This window comes from Primulina huaijiensis, chromosome 15 (genome assembly GCF_012295235.1).
Source record: "Primulina huaijiensis isolate GDHJ02 chromosome 15, ASM1229523v2, whole genome shotgun sequence".
NCBI lineage: Eukaryota > Viridiplantae > Streptophyta > Magnoliopsida > Lamiales > Gesneriaceae > Primulina > Primulina huaijiensis.
The window spans coordinates 23,803,027-23,822,408 of record NC_133320.1 but is presented as its reverse complement, the minus strand read 5'-3'; the positions used below and the strand labels follow the sequence as shown (position 1 = coordinate 23,822,408).

The window sequence follows — 19,382 nt, the reverse complement described above, 5'->3', positions numbered from 1 at the left end:
TTGGTCGCATAAAACATTAAAAAAAAAATAATAAAAGGCAAAAAACTGGATCACCAACAGCTGTTCTGAGGCAAGAGCAAATCAGAGTGCAGGGACAAAAAGGGTAATATTTCAAAGAGGCATAACTCGATTATTTTTCATCGATAATGTTTCTTGGACATCCCTTTCATACTTACAAAAGGCTTGTGTTTTCTATCTCAATCTCAAACAAAATCCAATGATATTTTAGCCCATATACAATGATCATCTCATGCACCGCTAGACTCAAACCCAAAACCTAACTCAAACCAGCTACTCCACTACAGGGCTAATTGGTTGGCTCATAATTATCTGTTAGTTTTTATTGAGAGCATACATGAGTAAAGCATATGCTCGGTCAATCCACAAAAGAACTCTGCAAAGAATCCTAACAGCCGCATTCCTCGATCCAATTAGCGTCACACAGGTTGCTTTCTTTTTTGTAAATTGATTGATCATTATCGTCATTGTTTGAAATGAGGACTTACCACTTTCCCCGATGATATTGATGGCTTTTCTTTCATGCTTGCAGTTAAGATGGAATCAGAGTTGTTCGATTGGCTTTCAGGGGAACCAGGTCTCGTCCAAATTTTTATGTGTCCATCCCGGCTACAAGTAAGAACAGATTCTTGAGTGAATATCAAACCAGAAAGGGGTTCTGTGTGAACACGATGAGCAACCAGTGGAGAGAGTTTTGGGATGTCTCTCATGCTTGGAGCAGGTCGCAAGGTGCCAACAGGGTAAGCACCATCCCAGTGAGCTGACTGGCTTCCGGTACCCAAAGTGGGGGACCCACCAGGGGGACGCCGCACTGGTACCACAAGTTCGTCCATTTCAAGATCCCACAGAAGTAATTGTGTGTCCTGCACAAAAATTAAGTTTTTCATATGTTACAAAGAGAGATGGTGAGAGGGAAGAAACAGATGGCAAGTAATCATGTGCATGAGAGACAAATAAATCTGTCAAAAGAAGATTCTTCTTCTTCACTACCCCACATAAATGATCCTTTACATAAATAAAGAACGTTCAAGGAATAAAATATGGAAATGAAAAGCCTCAAGGTTTCGGATCTATTAGATAGCATCCTCTTGATCTGTTTCTAAAAGGTAACTTGATGGGACTAGAATTTGGTTAAATTAATAAAAACCTGTAAACTATCTGGTTTGTAGCTCATAAACTACACAGAGGTGCATTTACTTAACCTTGCAAGCAGTGGAATAAAATATTAATATATCACGTGATCTCTTGATTTCAAGGATGAACGTACAAAAAGAAAAAGACAAAAGGAAGTCAGATCAGAATACTAAACCAGGAATCTAATCAACTGGTTCCTTATCCATGTTATAGATGTCCGACATTCCTCGGCAGATGCAAAATTATAGTTGGGAAGAAATAGAAATTCGAGCAAGAACAAGTGGTTGTAAGATCAATATTCAGTAACAGCCAGTAATCCAGGAATATGATGACATTTTGACCATTTGAGGGGTTTTTTGAAGTTCTTCTGTTGTAGTATTAAGGTGAACAGGGACCAGGGTTATAACACATCAGTTGTATGATGAGAAAGTCAATAAAGAATGCGCGATTCATTAATTCACAAATTGACTAAATATGCTCAAAGCAATATTTCAACTTCGATACCTGACCAACCGAGCCAAAACGGTATACAACATTTTCAGCTACACCATCAGAATTTGGTGCCAACCAATATGAATCAAACGACACACCGCTAACCTGCCATTGCCGAGAGCATGTGTTAAAAAGGTCATCAACATCCACAAGAAATTATGCTCATAACAACTCATCTACATCCTGATCCAGGTGTTAATATGGTTTCTATAAAAAAAAACTACTCATCTATGCTATTTGTACTGCTGTACTGGCTAATTGAGAAGCTCTTTTGGTCTACTACTTCGAGTCTAGTTGTTTCAAAGGGTATGCAAGTGTTTATTCCGGCAGAAATAATAATCTGGAATCTTAATAGCACAATAAATATTACTTTTTTAGTCAACATTAAAGATGGCTTTCAGCACCGTTCAAAATTTTAACAGAACAAGTTGCAAACTATTTATTTAAGTAAAGTGGAGATAACTATTTAAGGGATAGTTAATCATAGAACCCTCACCCATGAGTTATGTCCCTCGCCCCATGCCACAATCTTCCGATCTTCCATGCTCCAAACTTGAACTAGGTCATCTTCACCTCCGGTCAAAATGTATTTTCCATCCATACTGTTGTTTCATTTGCCATTAGTAACTTCATTTTCTTTTAATATTGACCACATAGAATACTTGCAGAAGCAGTGTTGTAGGGAATCGAAGAATAACAATTCAAACTAGAAACAATGCCCACCTCCAAGCACAACATAGTAAAGCACCATAATAGCTTTTTCCACCACATATAAGTTGTTCATTTTTGTAGTCAAAGACTCGAAGATAACCTGCAACCATTAAATTTACTTAGCCTTTCACACTTGAAAATTCGAAATATCCAAACAAAGTAAGAAAATGACAGTACCATCCCTTCCGACGGTTGCTATATAAGATCCATCACTTGCAAAGGCAATGCCATTTATTGAACAATGGGATATATGCCATCTAGCAACAGGATTCTGCAGTGAACCATACAAGCAGTTACAGTTAAGACTACCTTTCCACAACAATAATTAAAACCCAAGTACTGAAAATTATGCTTTATAGGCATTTTTCAAATTCTCTATTTACAACCAAATAGTGAGCCTTTTCTTTAGAGATGGCCATCCTATCATCAATTAACAAGAACATAAGCATATCCCTAAACCCGGAGAGTATAACTCTGCGAAGGAAGACTTCTATGAAGACATTGGCAAACCTCCCCCCCNCTAAATTTGTGCTATTGACTGATCCCTAGGCCCTACTTAAAAATATAAAGAGGCTAATGAGGGTTTACGAAACAATAAACTAAACCACTCCAATCAGGTTCAGGGAAAAACTAATGAAGAATTATAAGATTGATAACCTTTGACAGAAGGCGTATAAACAACTTCTTTTCACATATTACCCATTAAATGGATGAAGAAATTCAGAAAAACTTGGAAAATTAGTGTAGTAGTAGGTGGAAATGGAAAAAAACAAAAAGTACAGAACATGATTAATAATAGCCAATACCTTACTGTAGCGTGCATGTGAGACAGAAAATTGAGTCGGGTCCTTGATCACGTGGAATGAAGGATCGCCGGAACTATCTTTGTTCTGAAAAGGACAACGGGATATTTAAATTTCCACACAGCAACCACTTAGAGAATGAACTTTTATTCATTTAAAAACTTGCCTTTTCATAAACATACATATTTCCATCCGCGTGAGCAACTACAAATGATCCATCACTGTTGGGAATCCATGCAGCACATGTGCAACGACTGTTAAAAAGAGGAGGAGTAATAGATCAGCTGAAAAACTCCAAGACTTCAACATATGCCCGACATATTATATTCCACAATGAAAACTGAAAAAAAATCAGATAAGATCAGGATTTCAGAAATTCCCAAACACACGTTCAGATGGCCATATGGAACATACAAAGTAGATTCAATCCACGAGAAGCAATTGGAATAAAACCTGCCTTAGTTCAAGTCAATAATTGTGTACAATACAATAAGATTTAGGAATCCCATAAATAAGAAATTTGGATGAAGCATGTTCCCGTAGAGGATGATAAACTGAAAGTGACATCACAAAACATAAAAATTAAATGAACTCAAGGTGAAAACCACATTTGTTCCAAGAATCATAGAAAGATTTATAACTGAGGAAGAGAATCAAAACAAGAGCAAAGTTCTTGCCTATTGTTAACAGAACCATCTTTATTATAATGTTGAGCCCCAACAAGCTTCTTCCCAACATCTTGTAGTTGTTCTCTTAGTGACACTGAATAGACTACAAAACATTGAAACAAAATCTAATTCAATGAAAAGTGTGCTATTCGTGATAGTCCATTAGAAGTTCTGAGAGAAGAAGGCGCACCATCTCCAGTGCTTAAACCAATAAGCAAATCATGCCCGTCTTTTGCATTAGGGTCATATGCATGACAAACCGGATATACATTATTAAACTGCATACACTTTATAGGATCCTGTGAAAAAAATAATAGACCTCTGAAAAATTAACACCATTATGATCTTGAAAGTAAAAAACAGAAAACCATCAAATTACCTTATCCTGCGAATTTAAGTCGCTGATGAAAACTGAATCACCGGCGTTGAACACCAAGTAAGTCCCCTTACCATCGAAGTTTGAATTCCCAACCACATTATTCGAACTTGACGCACCTAATGATCCTATTCTACTACTAGTGCCACTGCCCGACTTACCTCCATTTGCTCCGACAAAACTAAGGGCCTTACTTCCATTTCCACCACTCCATAACCTTGCTGCCGCTGACCTCACGCCACTGCTAACACCCAAACTTGAGGATAACTGTGATGGTGTCTGCATTGGCTTATCCTTGAGGTGAGCCAGCGTAACCTGACCAACAACCTTGAGAAAATATTCCATCAGCAGTTTCAAACTGCCTACAAGTCACATTCATAAAAAAGCAAGTAATCTAGTACCATCGAACATCATATCAGTAACGCCTTTACTTTTTAACCTTGCGCGCAAGCCAAAAGTCAAAAGCATCGAACTTTAGGACACCTTAATCGGAAAATACTTGAATTGTAACAGCAATCATACATATCTCCACCCACAACGTATGCATCTTACATACAACCGTTTGAAGACTCAAAGGATGAATATGGATATGGACTACTTAAACCATTCCAGAATCTATACTAAACTGATAAAGCTTACAATTTAGAATTTACAACATACACAAATTGACAAAAAAAGTGACTCAACAACGAAATATTAAATTGAAACCCTAAAGAGCCAGAAATCGACAAACCTGAACGACAGTTTTTCCTTGGGAATACTGTTGACCAATCGCTGGGTGGGTCTTCTCGTACTGAAGCTTGTATTTGCCTTCTGGGGTCTTGAAATAAGTCTTCAAACCCGGCGGCTGTGCGTTGTTCCCAGACGCGGATGCTGAAGACATCATATTATTGCTCGTCGCAGAGTTCATCATCTCTCGAGACCCCCACCCCAAAAAAAATAAAACGTTGCTACCACTATTGTCAAAACTATACCGAGATCATATAATCCGAATGGGTTTTTCTTTCGGGTCTGCGCAAAATTCTGCTGTTGATGAAAATCTGTGACTGCCTTCTTGCAAATGTTTTTGTGGATCAAGGGTTTGTTTTCTTGTTTTGTTATGCAAATTGTAAATTTGTGAATTAAATACAGATTTCTCTACGTCAATCGACTTTGTGGGTATAGGCCAACAAAATCGATGGAATTTCGCCTGATATTCTTTTGTATACTTTATTTATTTGGGTACTAATCATGTGAGATGATTCAGGAAAATTTGTGAGTAGGAATGATGGACTTGATTCATATATATATATTGAAATTTGATATTTTTTGTATAATTTCTTTATGGATATGGTCGAAAAAGAAATGTATCTCACAAAATTAATATGTAAGATTGTTTAACCGATCTATGTATGTGAGACGAATTTTGTCTGTCTCATATTTACAATGAAATGGAATGTTTTTGGTATAAAAAATTAATATTTATTTATGATTCAGATCGAATAACGATCGTTTTATAAAATTTGGTTCGTATAACTCTTTAATAAAACATTTTGTGTTGTCATGATCGATAGTTTCGGAAAAGTGGTGTGATGATGAACCGAGGATAAGTGTTATGATAGAAGTCTAATAACTAACAAAAGAAAAAGGAAAGAAAATAATGTGTTGGGGAAAAGAATAAAATAAGTTTGATTGTTTTGATTTGACTCATTAAAAAGATTATATTCATTGTAAATATGAATTAATTTATTTTTCTTACCAAAAATTTATAAAATCGTCTCACATCAAATTTTTTCATTCAAAAAAATTAAAAACAAATGCATATTAAACGATCAAGAAAAGCAAAATCATTATATATGTATATATATATATATATATACCGTTTTTTATATGTTTTACATTCACTGTACATATTTATGTGAGCGAGATGACACTCACTTATCGGACGTACAATTTTAATATATTTATCACATACTTTAAGTGAATGACATATCATCGTGTTCACATAAGTGTTCAAGGTGGATGTGTAACATATCAAAACTTTATCTATATTAGTTACTCTGAACACCCATCGCGATGCGTGTGTGTACAGTTTTTTTATCATTATCGATGTGCTAAAGTGAAATTTGAAAAATTATGGAGAGAGTAAATTTATATTTGAATTGTTGAAATAAAAAAATAAAAATAAAAGTGTGAAAAAAAAACAAAAATGTAATATTAGTATCATATAAGGATAAAGTTAGAAGAAAAGGTTGATGTCCTTCCTAGATAGTTACTATCATATCCTTAACTTTAATAAAATAGAATAGATATATATATACAACAGAGTTTTTGATAAAATAGTAAGTTCAATCAAAGAATATGTTTAAAAAATAATAATTATCATTGTTAATTAATGTATTCAATATTTATACGCAGCACATTAAAATATTTGAACATAATTAGTAAATTAATACAAATTAAATTTGAAGTCTTTTCAATTTTTTTAGAAATTTAAATTTGAATTTGATGTCTTTTAAAAATAAAAGCGCATTTAAATATATTCATTAATTATATCAATTCATTTAATTATGATTATATTTTTGAATTTTGTGTTATTTTTATATATTTAGTTTGTGTCATTCTCTAAAATATTAAATAAAATATAAATTTTTTAAAAACATTTCCCAACTTTTTAGGTAAGAATGTCGCTGTGATATATTTTTTTAAATTTATTGTCCGTAAATTGATATCGTTATTATATATTTTAATTAAAACTTTAATATAAATATTTTTTAACGTGTTCTTAAAAATAATTTAAAATTTTAACCGAATTTTATTCATTTAGACAAAAGACAAAAAATTTGAGTTCTTGAAAAATATTTATATATTTTTAAAAATTTTGATAAATAAATATTATATGAATTTTTAAATATCATTTTATATTTTTTTATTATTAGTCATTACACTTAGGCACAATATCGAATGTAATGATAAATTAGTAGATTCAACGACAAAATGTTATCATCGTTTAAACATTATCTCCAATGACTTAAATATTTTCGTTATAATAATTTATTAAAATTTAAATATATTCATTACATTATAACAATAATTTAAAAAAATTATCATTCAAATATCTATACTTACTTATTATAGTAATTACTTTTATAAAATAACATGTACATCGTACTGGTGAGATATTAATATATATTTAAACACGAGTATGCATGTCAGGGGTAAATAGATAAAACGACTTGAGTTGCTTGTTGGGTTATAAGTAGAACCATCGAAATAGGTCAATGGAGTGAGTTGACTTGTCATTTAAACAGGTCAAAAAATTATCAATTCAACACATCTATTTGACAAGATCGACCTAACACATTTTTAGTTATATTATACGGACCGGAAAATTACGAGCTCAAGTCACTTATTTGACTACCCTTTTGAAATGACATTCTTCTCGAAACTATTTCAAATCCATCGTAATTATTATTAGATTTACGTAAATCAACAAAAGGTTGGATATGAAATTCTTCGTATATAAATCTACATGACAGGTAATCGAAAAGAATTTGATAACGTGGCTTCAAATCACTCGTCCATGTCAAGATCTTTAAAGGCATTAAAGCGTACTTGTTATGGATCTCCTGATTTTAAAGCGAGCTATCCAGGCCCAATATTATTGGGCTTTGTCTTGGTATTGAGATCGGGCTTACAAGTCAATTTTCGTTTTGGGCTAATATCATGTGGATCATTTCATAAATATTAAAAAGTAGAGGACTTGACAGATAAACTCTGCAGTAGAACTTCCACAAATACCGAAATACGTGCTTAGTTGAAGACCCATCGGCACTTGTTTCTCCTGTTTTTCCCGTCCGATCTTATCCATTTCTCTAATTTTTCTTTGATACGTGTTAGTGTCAACGTAGAGGGCCATGGATTACGAACCAGATTTTGACGATCGCGTGCCTCCGTCTTTTGATCGAATGGTACCTTTTTTGGGGTCAAAATTCATCTAAATTTTTGCTCATCTTTCTAGATCTGTTATTCTTGGAATTGATTGAGTTGATTTGATCGAAGATCTGTGGATTATCGTTGGATTGGATATCGTATGTATTTATCTACATTTATTTCTGTAAATATCTGTTCTTGGGTTGATTTGCTTGAATTATTTCCGTTTTTCGGATTTGCTGTCGAAATTGATGGGTAGGTGAGATTGCTGTTGCATGTTTTTGGTTTGCCGAAGGATAAAAGTTTGTTCTCATTGAAGAATTTACTAGAATTCAACGACATATGCTTGGGCTCATTCTGTGAACATATAGAAAGAATCGTTTTTCACTCGAACATTATATCTGGTAACGAATGGGGTCTGGATGGTTTATGGTACTCTGGAGTCATGGGCGGTAAAATAAACATTATGCTGCCATCCTTCAGATTAAACACTCATATTAAATTTATCCAATGCACATTCCTGAGTCCTGACATTGGCATGGCTTGTTTGATATTCATATCCCATGTTTTATTGATATGGCTTTGTTGGTCCATTGGGATTTATTTCAAGTAATATGTGTGTGATTGACTGTGACTGCTAGCAGCCTAGCATGCATGTAACATACATAATTAGCCTGTGTCTGGTGACTCTGAATATTATTCCTGGATATCCTTTTATATATGCAGAAAACAATGTTTTAGAATCTGTTTCCATGGCACCAATCAAATCCTGACGGGCTGACACTGTGACTTGCTTTGCAGATTCAGTTTAAATCTGATTTTAAGTTCATCCTTGTATGCTTGAATGATCTTGTTTTGCATTTTTTAGGCTAACTGTTATTTTTCCCCATTGCTTCTCGTTCTCGATTTTGTCTAACTTCACCCCTTGCATTTGATAGGGAATTAGATTTTTTGGCATTAAATAAAAGCTATCTTCAAATTATTATAGGAGATTAGGAAGCCTCCACTTCATTCATCGATGCATTCAAGGTGGATGCTTTAAAATTTTACATGTATTAAACCATTCATTTATTGTTTTGCTGACGTGTGGTCTGTCAGTCCTTACTCCCCATCACCTGATAGGTGGCTGAATTTAAACTGATGGTAACACCTATAACGATTTCCTCCTTTTATTTAATGCTGCAGCATTCAACTATTAGGTTTTATTTTACTGATGGCAGACTCAGCTGATATCTTTGAGATAAATAAAGTAATGCATAAAGCATCCACATGAATATATATCTTCTACGCTGATAATATTATGGTCCAATTTGTTTCGGGCTCAGGAAGTGAGCAGATGAGAATGATTACCATCTATGTGGTCTTTAAACGTACTTGAGCACTGAGACCTCTTTCTAGAGTTTCCTGGTAGTTGTGGCATCTGCATATCGTGCTCATCACTTCCTTAAAGCTCATTTAAACACAGTTATGTAATATATCCGTTAGCATGGAATCTTGTAACATGATTCTGCTTGAATCACACGCTGCATTCATTTTAATGTAAACTTGGCAGTTATATGATATCAAAATTTTGGTTGTTATTTATTGCTCTTTATTTCTCATTCTATGATTCAACAGAAAAATATTGCCCAGGACATTGAAGCCAAGGGATTCAACCCAGGCTTAATTGTCCTGCTTGTCGTAGGTGGACTGCTCTTAGCATTCCTTATTGGAAACTATGCTCTCTACACATACGCCCAGAAAACCCTCCCTCAGAAGAAAAAGAAGCCTGTTTCAAAAAAGAAGATGAAGAAGGAAAGGCTGAAGCAAGGAGTATCGGCTCCAGGAGAATAGATTGAGATAACATGGGAGGATCCCATAGGAAGTCAAGTTGTTCTTTAGACTTCTAATGTTAAAAACTTTGTCGAAAAATCATTGCATCGTTTTAGGACCTTCGATGTCATGGAAAGAACTTCACTTGAGATTAGAATTAGACTCTCGGCTTTGCATATTGATTGAGAAGGAAGAAGGTTGTTTGCATTTGTTCATCTTGTTGCCTTTCTTTCGAATTTTGAGTTTTAGTTATGTTGGGAGACCGAACCACGTTAAGCACGTGCGCGCGCACAGTGTACAAACTCACAAGGGACAGATTGATTTTATCTTAGCTTTTGCCTCTCCTCTAGATACCTGTGCCATGACTTTCTCTTCTATGGATGGATAAATTACTACTCCAATTATATAAGTCACTATTCCGATGAAACTTTAAAAAGGTTCATATTTTCATAATGCCGAATGACCTATGATTATCGGGGTAAGCTGAACTCGCTCTATAAAAATCAATGAGTTGAGCTCTCATCTATTTTCAGATTTGGAGCTAAAATTCTCACATCAATAAAAATTTATGTGGTGCATTTTTAAAAAATAATAATCAAAATGCAAAATTTTTACGTAATTTGAGTGGAAAATATCGTTATATAACTATCATAAAACATGTTTTTTTTTTTTCCATTTTTAATTTTAGCATAATATCTTTGTATGAAAATATCCTTGTACAATATAAGGAAGAAAAAATAAAATTGTTTTTACGTTACGTTCAGAATTATACTTTTCAGAGTTTTATGCATTTGTAAGTGGGGGAAAAAACTAATGAATCCTAAGATACCGTAAATTTATTTAAGAAAATAAGGAGTCAAATTCAATCTATTAATCTTTTACAGTGATTGGAACATAATTTGTATATGCCCTACTGCGATGAAGTTATCTGAAATCTCGTTTGAACTAATTTAATAATCAACCTTTGAACTTAATTTAATCAACCAGAGAAAAAAGATATCACCATTATGGCAAAAAGTAACCCACCTCTATCTTGATTATTAGTCAGCCTCTTAGATTTCCCAGATGAGAGGGTAAATTTTTTAATAATTTATTTTTATAATTTTTTAGAGATCATATAAGATTAAATGAATTCTCGAATATTAAAAAAATCAATAGCTTGTCGTCTTGTAAATGTGATTGCGACACGTTTTCAAAAAGAACCAGCACAAAAAATTAAATACAAATGGAAAAACAAGATGAAATTTTAGGATGATGAACATGATCATTTCACAACCTGACTGTAACTTTCAGGTATGGAACGACTTCACGGTATAAGTCTTCCAGTTTTCATTCGATCTTTGCTTAAATTTTGTGCAAAAATTAAAATGAAAAAGTTGTTTAATTGCACATTACTCAGACATGTTAGGCCTTATTGTGTCGTGTAGTCTCAGTAAATGCTATAGTGTTTGAAGCAAGGACTTAGCCTACTCATGACCGTGCTTCCACCAAAATAGAGCAAAAATTATTAGATACAACATCAATTTACATTATTTTCTTTTGGAAAGAAGCAGAACCAACCATTTATTAATTACTCAAAGTTACGATGTCAACCAAAACTGCTCTCTGGATTAAGCCTCTCGCCTGTTCTTGCTGGTTCTGATTTACATCTCGTCAGTAGTAAAGGATGAACTACTTCACCTCCTTCAGTTGTCTTCGAATCTTGATTATTACTTTCTGTATTTGCATTTCCAGTTTCCAACTTCATCCTGTTTTCGGGGCTAATTCTTGATTCCTCCGCCGCATTCTCTGGACATGAATGAGATTCTTGCTTTGTCTTTGCCTCGATTTCAGCTTTGACCGCTTGTATTCCAGTAGGTTCAAACGGTGACCCCCAGATTCTTGCTGCCAAAGATGAATATCTGTAAGGAGCAGATCTGCATCTAGTCAAGATTAGTGCATTTTTGGGTGGGCAAAAAACGAAATCTTCTTTACTTTCTCGAATCCCAACTCCAAGGTTTTCACACTTTACACCGTCAACCTCGCTCTCGCTCCTACACCTATTATTACCACTTTTATCATTCTTTTGCCATTTCTGATTGGAATTAGCCGTGAAAGAATCCTCTCTTGCATCCACTTTCTTGCAATACCCAGACTTACAGAACAAAAACCAGCTGCCAAATCTTGAACTAACTTCGCTGCAAGATAAGGTTTTCTTGTGCCGCCACCAGGAGCGGTGGCTTGCGGTGGTCTTGGCCTTCGCATTGGCGGCGGAGCGGCGAGCAGAAACTTGGCCAAAACAAGTTACTTTAGGAGAAGATGGCTCTCGTGTAGTTTCAATCACACCAACTGCGTCCTTTTTGCCTATTAGCATCGGGCTTGCACGTGGCCTGCCGATGCTTCTGCTTCCCAAATCGCTTTTCAAGAACCTCATCAATGGAGGAGGAAAGTTTTCTGCCCCCGCCCTGCTTGGACTCGAGACTGCCATCGACAAAGGTTTCATCTTTACACTAAAAACGCATGGAATTCACAGAAATCTGCAGTTTCCAATGCATATAATTGATTCTTGGGTTGCCTTACTATGCCTATGTATTGTGTTTTATGCGTGTGCCATCCGTGGTTTGTTCTGGTGTGGGAGGAGGGGATTGAGATTGAAGGGGTAGGCTTTTTCTTGCATTTTAGTTTTTGTTACTTTGTTAATTTTTTTATATGACGTTAATGCCGCCTCATAGTCAGTGTCGAATAAACTAATATAAATAAATACACAGACCTAAAAAAAAGGTGATCCGAATATTTTTTAAATAAATGATTCGATTTTAAATTAGTCTATATTCAATAAAATATTATGTAATAAATAGTTTTATGTTAAACTTCAAAATTAATTCATAGCTAAAAAATTGGCTTAGATGTTTCACCTAAAAAATTATATATGCTTCCTGTCATTGTTTGTGCTATTACAGTCCAGTTTGGTTACGTTTGTAGTAGTCTTTATTTGTATCATTTATAATAGATAATCATACATTTGGATCAAAAAGATTTCTCCAATACTAATGCAGTACTTTCATTGCCAAAAAGCTTTCCATACGATAAATTTACGTTGTTAAAAAACATTATGATATTTGCAAAAATTCACTCCCAAATTAGTTCTTCCAGGATTGTCTCCTCAATGTGATTCAAAGAATTGGCTTTCATTTCCCGTCCTCTTAAATCTCGACAAGCAACAGTAAGACATGGATACATTTTTAAGGAAAAACTAAGTGTTCATGCTGTATCAACTCTCCAACCAACAAATCCCACATCAAAACGAAAAAGTCACGCAACAGAGATGAGAAAACTACAACACAAAAAGAGCCTCTGAACATGTCAGTCTAATTTTTTCATTGCTACCATTTTTGAAAGCAAGCAAAGGGAAAAGGAGATGGGATACTTGAATACATGATTCTCGTAACAGTCCCAACTTATTGGCATCAGCCATTATGGCGAACATAGCCGTAAAGGCCTAAAAATCCGTATTTGAAAATTTGCGGAAAAATTAAAAATTTTCTTTTAAACTAAATAAAATATCCAGTTCATAAAATAAACTGTTGAATAACGTGTCATGTTTAAAAATAGCAGCGGAAGAAATTAATGTTATAAAATAACTGTAAAAATTTTATCCAACGGTAGATAAAAATGTTTGAGCGATAACAACAATAAATAATAAATGCTGAAAATGAGGTCCTTGGGTCCCACTACTGCCGACTCGAGCTGGCTCACTGATCCCCGCCCTCGGTCCCGACATCATCAGTACCTACAACAATCAAGTCTAGTGAGCCTAAAGACTCAGCATGCATATATCGTAAATAACAAGTAAATAAATAATAAAATCGCATGCAAGTGAAAATTTCCTGTACTGAGGTGTAACGTAAAATATCATTTCATTGGTAATTATAGTACGTGCATAACTGAACTGAAAATATCATAGTGAAAATGTTTGCTCCTTGGAGCCCTGTAATGAAATAACTTGTAATAATTTTCTGGTGAGATTATGGTCTACGCAAGTGGTCCCTGAACTGAACTGAACTGAACTGACCGGTAACTGGCGACCGGACTTAATAATGTATGTCTGATCAGACTACTGCCACAGTATACTGGGTGAAACAACTGAACTGACCGGTAACTGGCGACCGGGCCGGTAACTGGCGACCGGACTTAAGCATGATAGTAAAGTGACCACAAGCAATATCGCATAAATCTCAAAATGAATATTTGCACGTAATATAATTAACTAACATAATTAAATATGAACAATTTCGATCTTCTTGCAATAAAATCATGTACTTGCGATATTTAAAAATACCTATATGGCTTGATTGAAGAGTGAAAGAAGATATAGACATGCCTTGGTTTGTTTTGACAGAAAACAAACGAAATAACGACGCGGCGCGGCGGAGACGGAGAGTTCTTCACTTTCTCACTTTTCTCTCTTAATTCCTTTAAACCAAGCATGCACCATAATTATTATAATAGCTTAAAAACCGTAAACATGATGCATGAACATTTAAAAATATCATGATTTATGCTCAGGGCGCTGCCAGGACCAAAATCTCACCCCGGGTGCAAAATGACCATTTGTCCCTGGAAACCCAAAATTATCGTTTCAACCCTAGACCTCTAAAATTTGACCCAAAGCTTACCAAACTCCATAAAATATTCCAAAGCATTTTTAAAAGTATTCCTAGACGTAAATTCGAGCCCAAAACCAAATTTAATAGATCCGTTTTAAAACTTGGACCGGAGTCCCGGTTTTAACCCGAATCGACTCGAAACTCACCGAAAATTTCTCAACTTTTTACCATACCTTAAAAACACTAAAATGTTCCTAAAACCATGTCATTAGCCCCTAAACACAAGGCTGAAATTTCCAGAACTCCACCTAACTCTCGGTCACCCCTTTCCCAAAATCCCATTTCAACACATGGCCCCCAATTACTTAATCATTCGGTCCCCTCCTAAACCCCACCTGTCCAGCCTTTAAGGCACACCTTAGGACCTTAATGAACTCCTAAACCAAGCCTAAACGAAGCATAAAGCTGCTGATAATTCCAGAAATTACCCCAAAATTCTCGGCCCTACCTTAATTGCACTCTATTTCCTCATCCTCCCAAAAACTCACTTTGCTAGCCTACCCCGACTGCACCAGCCCTGAACCAGCCTATCATGGACCTAGACCAGACCCTAAGGAACCTATTAGAACCAAGCCTCCAGCCCCATGCACGCGGCTGTCTTCTAAGAACCGAGAATCAACAAGAAGACTCCTACCGAGACCAACTCGCCTCTACCTGGCCCGATAGATTGTCCAGTCACTCCAGCGTGGTTCAAGCCGTTCCAGGCCCCAACTCAGACCCACCAGGGTCTGGTTCAGGGCTGGAGAAGACCCTCGCACCGCTAGTGTAGCAGGAAACCATGGAACAAAGCTCTTCACCCCTCACACCCGATCGGCCCTCACCCTTCATCATCAAAACCTGAACAAACTGTGCACACCAGCACCTAAGCCTCTACAACCATGGACTGTACAGGCCCTTGAAAACATTATATAGCAGCCCCTTGCACCACATATCAGAAAAACGTGAGTGACACTCATAGAAACGAGCCACACATAAAAACCGAATNAAACCTATTAGAACCAAGCCTCCAACCCCATGCACGCGGCTGTCTTCTAAGAACCGAGAATCAACAAGAAGACTCCTACCGAGACCAACTCGCCTCTACCTGGCCCGATAGATTGTCCAGTCACTCCAGCGTGGTTCAAGCCGTTCCAGGCCCCAACTCAGACCCACCAGGGTTTGGTTCAGGGCTGGAGAAGGCCCTCGCACCGCTAGTGTAGCAGGAAACCATGGAACAAAGCTCCTCACCCCTCACACCCGATCGGCCCTCACCCTTCATCATCAAAACCTGAACAAACTGTGCACACCAGCACCTAAGCCTCTACAACCATGGACTGTACAGGCCCTTGAAAACATTATATAGCAGCCCCTTGCACCACATATCAGAAAAACGTGAGTGACACTCATAGAAACGAGCCACACATAAAAACCGAATAGATCTTACATGGAAATGCTTAGATCGAAACATTTTATGCATGAACAACATAATCAGTAAATAACACGGGTATGATGCAGAAAAATGGTGCAAAACGTGCCTGATGATGTTTCACGTAAGGGTAATGAAGATCGAACGCGCCGGAGAATTAATCGATGCAAGAACAAGTGCTAGCCGAGCCTCTCAGCTGGTGTTTTCTCTGAAACCGAGGGAGAAGAGCTTTGAATGGGGGGTGTCGGCTGTGGAGAGGGGATTAGGTTTAGTGGGAATGATTAGGGCATAACCATGTGTTAATTATATAGTTAATAATTTAGTTAATGGACCTTAATTTTTAATAAAGAGAATTTTAAGCCCAACAAGCTTAAAAGTAGGCCCATTAAATCTAAACGCACTCCCGAAAAACATTTCGTGTTGGGAAGATTTTGAAAATATTAGCCGAANTCGACTGTGAACTCTAACTCTCTTCTTCTCTGATCTGCATAGCTCTTCTGTCGACTTTGAGCAGTCCTCATTCTATCACGGATCCGGGCTACTACATCAACAGTCTGCTGAATAATCTCTGGACCCAACTCTGCTCTCTCTCCTACTTCATCCCAATGAACAGGAGATCTGCACTTACGGCCATACAGTGCTTCGTACGGAGCCATACCTATAGACGACTGAAAGCTGTTGTTATAGGTGAACTCCACTAATGGCAAGTTCGACTCCCAACTCCCAGAGAAATCAAGGACGCAAGCACGGAGGAGATCCTCCAAAATCTGAATGACTCGCTCTGACTGTCCATCTGTCTGCGGATGAAAAGCTGTGCTAAACAGCAACTTCGTCCCCATAGTCGAATGCAAACTNCGCAATGGTCTCTCCTCATAAGATAGGTTCGGAGTAAGCTGCAATGGCTCAAAGTTCAAGACATGCGAATGATTCGCCATATACTTCCTCAGCATAGAGACGTGGAACACATTGTGTACTCCGGCCAGATTCGGCGGAAGAGCAACACGATAAGCTAGCATCCCAACTCTGTCAAGGATCTCAAATGGTCCAATAAATCTCGAACTAAGCTTCCCTTTCTTCCCAAATCTCATGACGTCCTTCATAGGTGCCACCTTCACAAAGACATGGTCGTCGACTGTGAACTCTAACTCTCTTCTTNCTGAGCAAACCCGCTGGTCTCTGATGCTCTGCCTTCACTAACTGACAAGTCGGACACTCGGATACAAAACTTCTAATATCCTTCTTCATTCCTGGCCACCAGTACAATAACTGCAGGTCTTTGTACATCTTCGTACTCCCTGGATGAATCGAGTACGGCGACATATGGGCCTTTGATAGAATATCTGATCGGATAGAATCACTGCTAGGAACCCATATCCTGTCTCGATATCTGACAATACCGTCACTAACTGTATACAAGACACTGCCATTGGCCTCATCTCGCTGCTTCCACTTTGCCAACTGCTCATCTGCTGGCTGACTACTGCGAATACGGTCAATGAGAGAAGACTGGATAGTCAAGGTAGATAGACGGGGAACTCTACCTCGAGAATATGACTCTAGATCAAACCTCTGCATCTCAATCTGAAGAGGTCTCTGAATCGTCAAATGAGCCATCACTGCAACTTTCCTGCTCAATGCATCCGCAACTACATTAGCCTTACCCAGGTGGTAGCTAATGTCACAGTCATAATCCTTCACAAGCTCCAACCAGCGCCTCTGACGCATGTTCAGCTCCTTCTGCGTAAAGAAATACTTGAGGCTCTTGTGGTCGGTAAAGATCTGGCACTTCTCTCCATACAAATAATGCCTCCAGATCTTCAAAGCAAAAACAACGGCGGCCAACTCTAGATCATGGGTAGGGTAGTTCTTCTCATGGGTTTTCAACTGTCGAGAAGCATACGCTATGACCTTCCCATGCTGCATCAATACTGCACCCAAACCGAGCTTCGAAGCATCGGTATATAGCACAAACTCACCGGGCCCTGACGGCATAGTCAAAACTGGTGCTGAGATAAGAGCTTGCTTCAAAGTATCGAAGCTCTTCTGACACTCCTCGCTCCAAACAAATTTCACATTCTTCTTTGTCAGTGCTGTGAGTGGAACTGCAATCGAGGAGAATCCCTTGATGAACTTCCGGTAATATCCTGCTAGGCCAAGAAAACTGCGGATCTCTGACGCATTCTGCGGCACAACCCAATCTCTGACTGCTGCAACTTTCGCTGGGTCCACCTCAATGCCACTGCTAGACACAATGTGGCCTAAGAACGCCACCTTCTCTAACCAGAATTCGCACTTACTGAACTTTGCGAATAACTTGTGTTTCTGCAAGGTCTGCAACACTGTGGTCAGATGTCTGCCGTGATCCTCTTGATTCTTGGAGTAGACGAGAATGTCGTCTATGAATACTATCACAAACTGGTCAAGATACGGCTGAAATACGCGATTCATGAGATCCATGAAAATCGCTGGCGCATTCGTCAAACCGAACGGCATCACAAGGAAATCATAGTGGCCATAACGAGTCCTGAAAGCTGTCTTCGAAACATCGGCGTCTCTCACCCTCAACTGGTGATAACCTGAACGCAGATCAATCTTAGAGAAAACCGAAGCTCCCTGCAACTGATCAAACAGATCTTCAATCCTCGGAAGTGGGTATTTATTCTTCACTGTAACCCTGTTCAACTCCCGATAGTCAATACAAAGCCTCATCGAGCCATCCTTCTTCTTCACAAACAAGACTGGTGCGCCCCATGGAGAAAAGCTAGGGCGGATGAACTCCTTGTCAAGAAGTTCCTGAATCTGCTTCTTAAGCTCTGCCATCTCTGTCGGTGCTAGTCGGTACGGTGCTTTTGAGATCGGGACCGTACCTGGCATAAGCTCGATAGAAAACTCCACCACTCTCTCAGGTGGCATACCAGAGACGTCCTCAGGGAAAACGTCTAAGAAGTCTCTAACAATCGGAACATCTGAGGCTGACTGACTGGGTGCCTCGGGGACAGATATAAAAGTTGCTAAAAATGCCCGACACCCTCTATGCATGAGCTTCCTAGCCTGAACATAAGGTATAATGCGCGGTAAAGGAAAGTACCTGTCCGGCTCGAATAAGAACCGCGTCATTCCAGGCGGTCGGACAAGAACAGATCTCCGCTGGAAGTCAATCAAAACTCTGTTCCGCAATAGCCAGTCCATCCCTAGGATGATGTCAAACTCTGGCTTCGGCAACACTATAAGATCCGCATATACAAGATTTCCATGCAGCTCAAGGACTATGTCTCGGATCACATTGGTAGCTGCCATCTCCTCGCCCGACGGCAATACTACTGAATAGGCTACATCTAGCCCAACTGTCTTGACCTTGAGGAAATTAGCAAAAACCTCCGAAATAAATGAGTGAGTGGCCCCTGA

General features: G+C 37.7%; 3 protein-coding genes and 1 long non-coding RNA gene across 6 annotated transcripts; 1 reads left to right on the top strand and 3 right to left on the bottom strand.

Annotated features, from left to right (window-relative positions):
- Nucleotides 1–104: 104 nt before the first annotated feature.
- LOC140959254 (probable catabolite repression protein creC) lies at nucleotides 105–5,451 on the bottom strand. 2 transcript variants are annotated; one of them, XM_073417128.1, is made up of 11 exons: nucleotides 4,936–5,451; nucleotides 4,206–4,529; nucleotides 4,017–4,125; nucleotides 3,836–3,929; nucleotides 3,325–3,412; nucleotides 3,162–3,245; nucleotides 2,533–2,626; nucleotides 2,368–2,455; nucleotides 2,141–2,246; nucleotides 1,657–1,749; nucleotides 105–881 (listed from the first exon to the last, which is right to left on the bottom strand). In XM_073417128.1, the coding sequence occupies exons 1-11, from the start codon at nucleotides 5,113–5,115 to the stop codon at nucleotides 483–485; spliced, it is 1,659 nt and encodes a 552-aa protein (XP_073273229.1). In that variant the 5' UTR covers nucleotides 5,116–5,451; the 3' UTR covers nucleotides 105–482. The 2 variants fall into 2 exon arrangements, with proteins under 2 accessions (XP_073273229.1, XP_073273231.1); XM_073417130.1 differs by having other exon boundaries at nucleotides 4,206–4,517.
- A 2,495-nt stretch (nucleotides 5,452–7,946) lies between these two features.
- LOC140960137 (DNA-binding protein S1FA-like) lies at nucleotides 7,947–10,141 on the top strand. Of its 2 annotated transcripts, none has more exons than XM_073418286.1 (2): nucleotides 7,947–8,152; nucleotides 9,732–10,141. In XM_073418286.1, the coding sequence occupies exons 1-2, from the start codon at nucleotides 8,099–8,101 to the stop codon at nucleotides 9,945–9,947; spliced, it is 270 nt and encodes an 89-aa protein (XP_073274387.1). In that variant the 5' UTR covers nucleotides 7,947–8,098; the 3' UTR covers nucleotides 9,948–10,141. The 2 variants fall into 2 exon arrangements, 1 of the variants encoding a protein (XP_073274387.1); XR_012172117.1 differs by having other exon boundaries at nucleotides 8,082–8,272; nucleotides 9,732–9,925.
- A 1,029-nt stretch (nucleotides 10,142–11,170) lies between these two features.
- Nucleotides 11,171–12,619, bottom strand: LOC140958524 (uncharacterized). The gene has a single exon (XM_073415995.1). The coding sequence runs from the start codon at nucleotides 12,406–12,408 to the stop codon at nucleotides 11,515–11,517; it is 894 nt and encodes a 297-aa protein (XP_073272096.1). The 5' UTR covers nucleotides 12,409–12,619; the 3' UTR covers nucleotides 11,171–11,514.
- A 902-nt stretch (nucleotides 12,620–13,521) lies between these two features.
- LOC140958734 (uncharacterized) lies at nucleotides 13,522–16,267 on the bottom strand. Its single transcript, XR_012171832.1, has 3 exons — nucleotides 16,087–16,267; nucleotides 14,287–14,378; nucleotides 13,522–13,695 (listed from the first exon to the last, which is right to left on the bottom strand). It is a non-coding gene; the product is annotated as an uncharacterized lncRNA (long non-coding RNA).
- Nucleotides 16,268–19,382: the final 3,115 nt, after the last annotated feature.

Bases quoted from the DNA above. Each gene is read 5' to 3' on its own strand.
- LOC140959254 (XM_073417128.1), bottom strand. From the start codon at position 5,115: ATGATGAACTCTGCGACGAGCAATAATATGATGTCTTCAGCATCCGCG. The intron at 3,413-3,835 runs GCAAGAACTTTG...TCTTTTTAACAG, and splicing joins GATGGTTCTGTTAACAATAG to TCGTTGCACATGTGCTGCAT. The intron at 2,456-2,532 runs GTACTGTCATTT...TAATGGTTGCAG, and splicing joins AGCAACCGTCGGAAGGGATG to GTTATCTTCGAGTCTTTGAC.
- LOC140960137 (XM_073418286.1), top strand. From the start codon at position 8,099: ATGGATTACGAACCAGATTTTGACGATCGCGTGCCTCCGTCTTTTGAT. The intron at 8,153-9,731 runs GTACCTTTTTTG...ATGATTCAACAG, and splicing joins CTCCGTCTTTTGATCGAATG to AAAAATATTGCCCAGGACAT.
- LOC140958524 (XM_073415995.1), bottom strand. From the start codon at position 12,408: ATGAAACCTTTGTCGATGGCAGTCTCGAGTCCAAGCAGGGCGGGGGCA.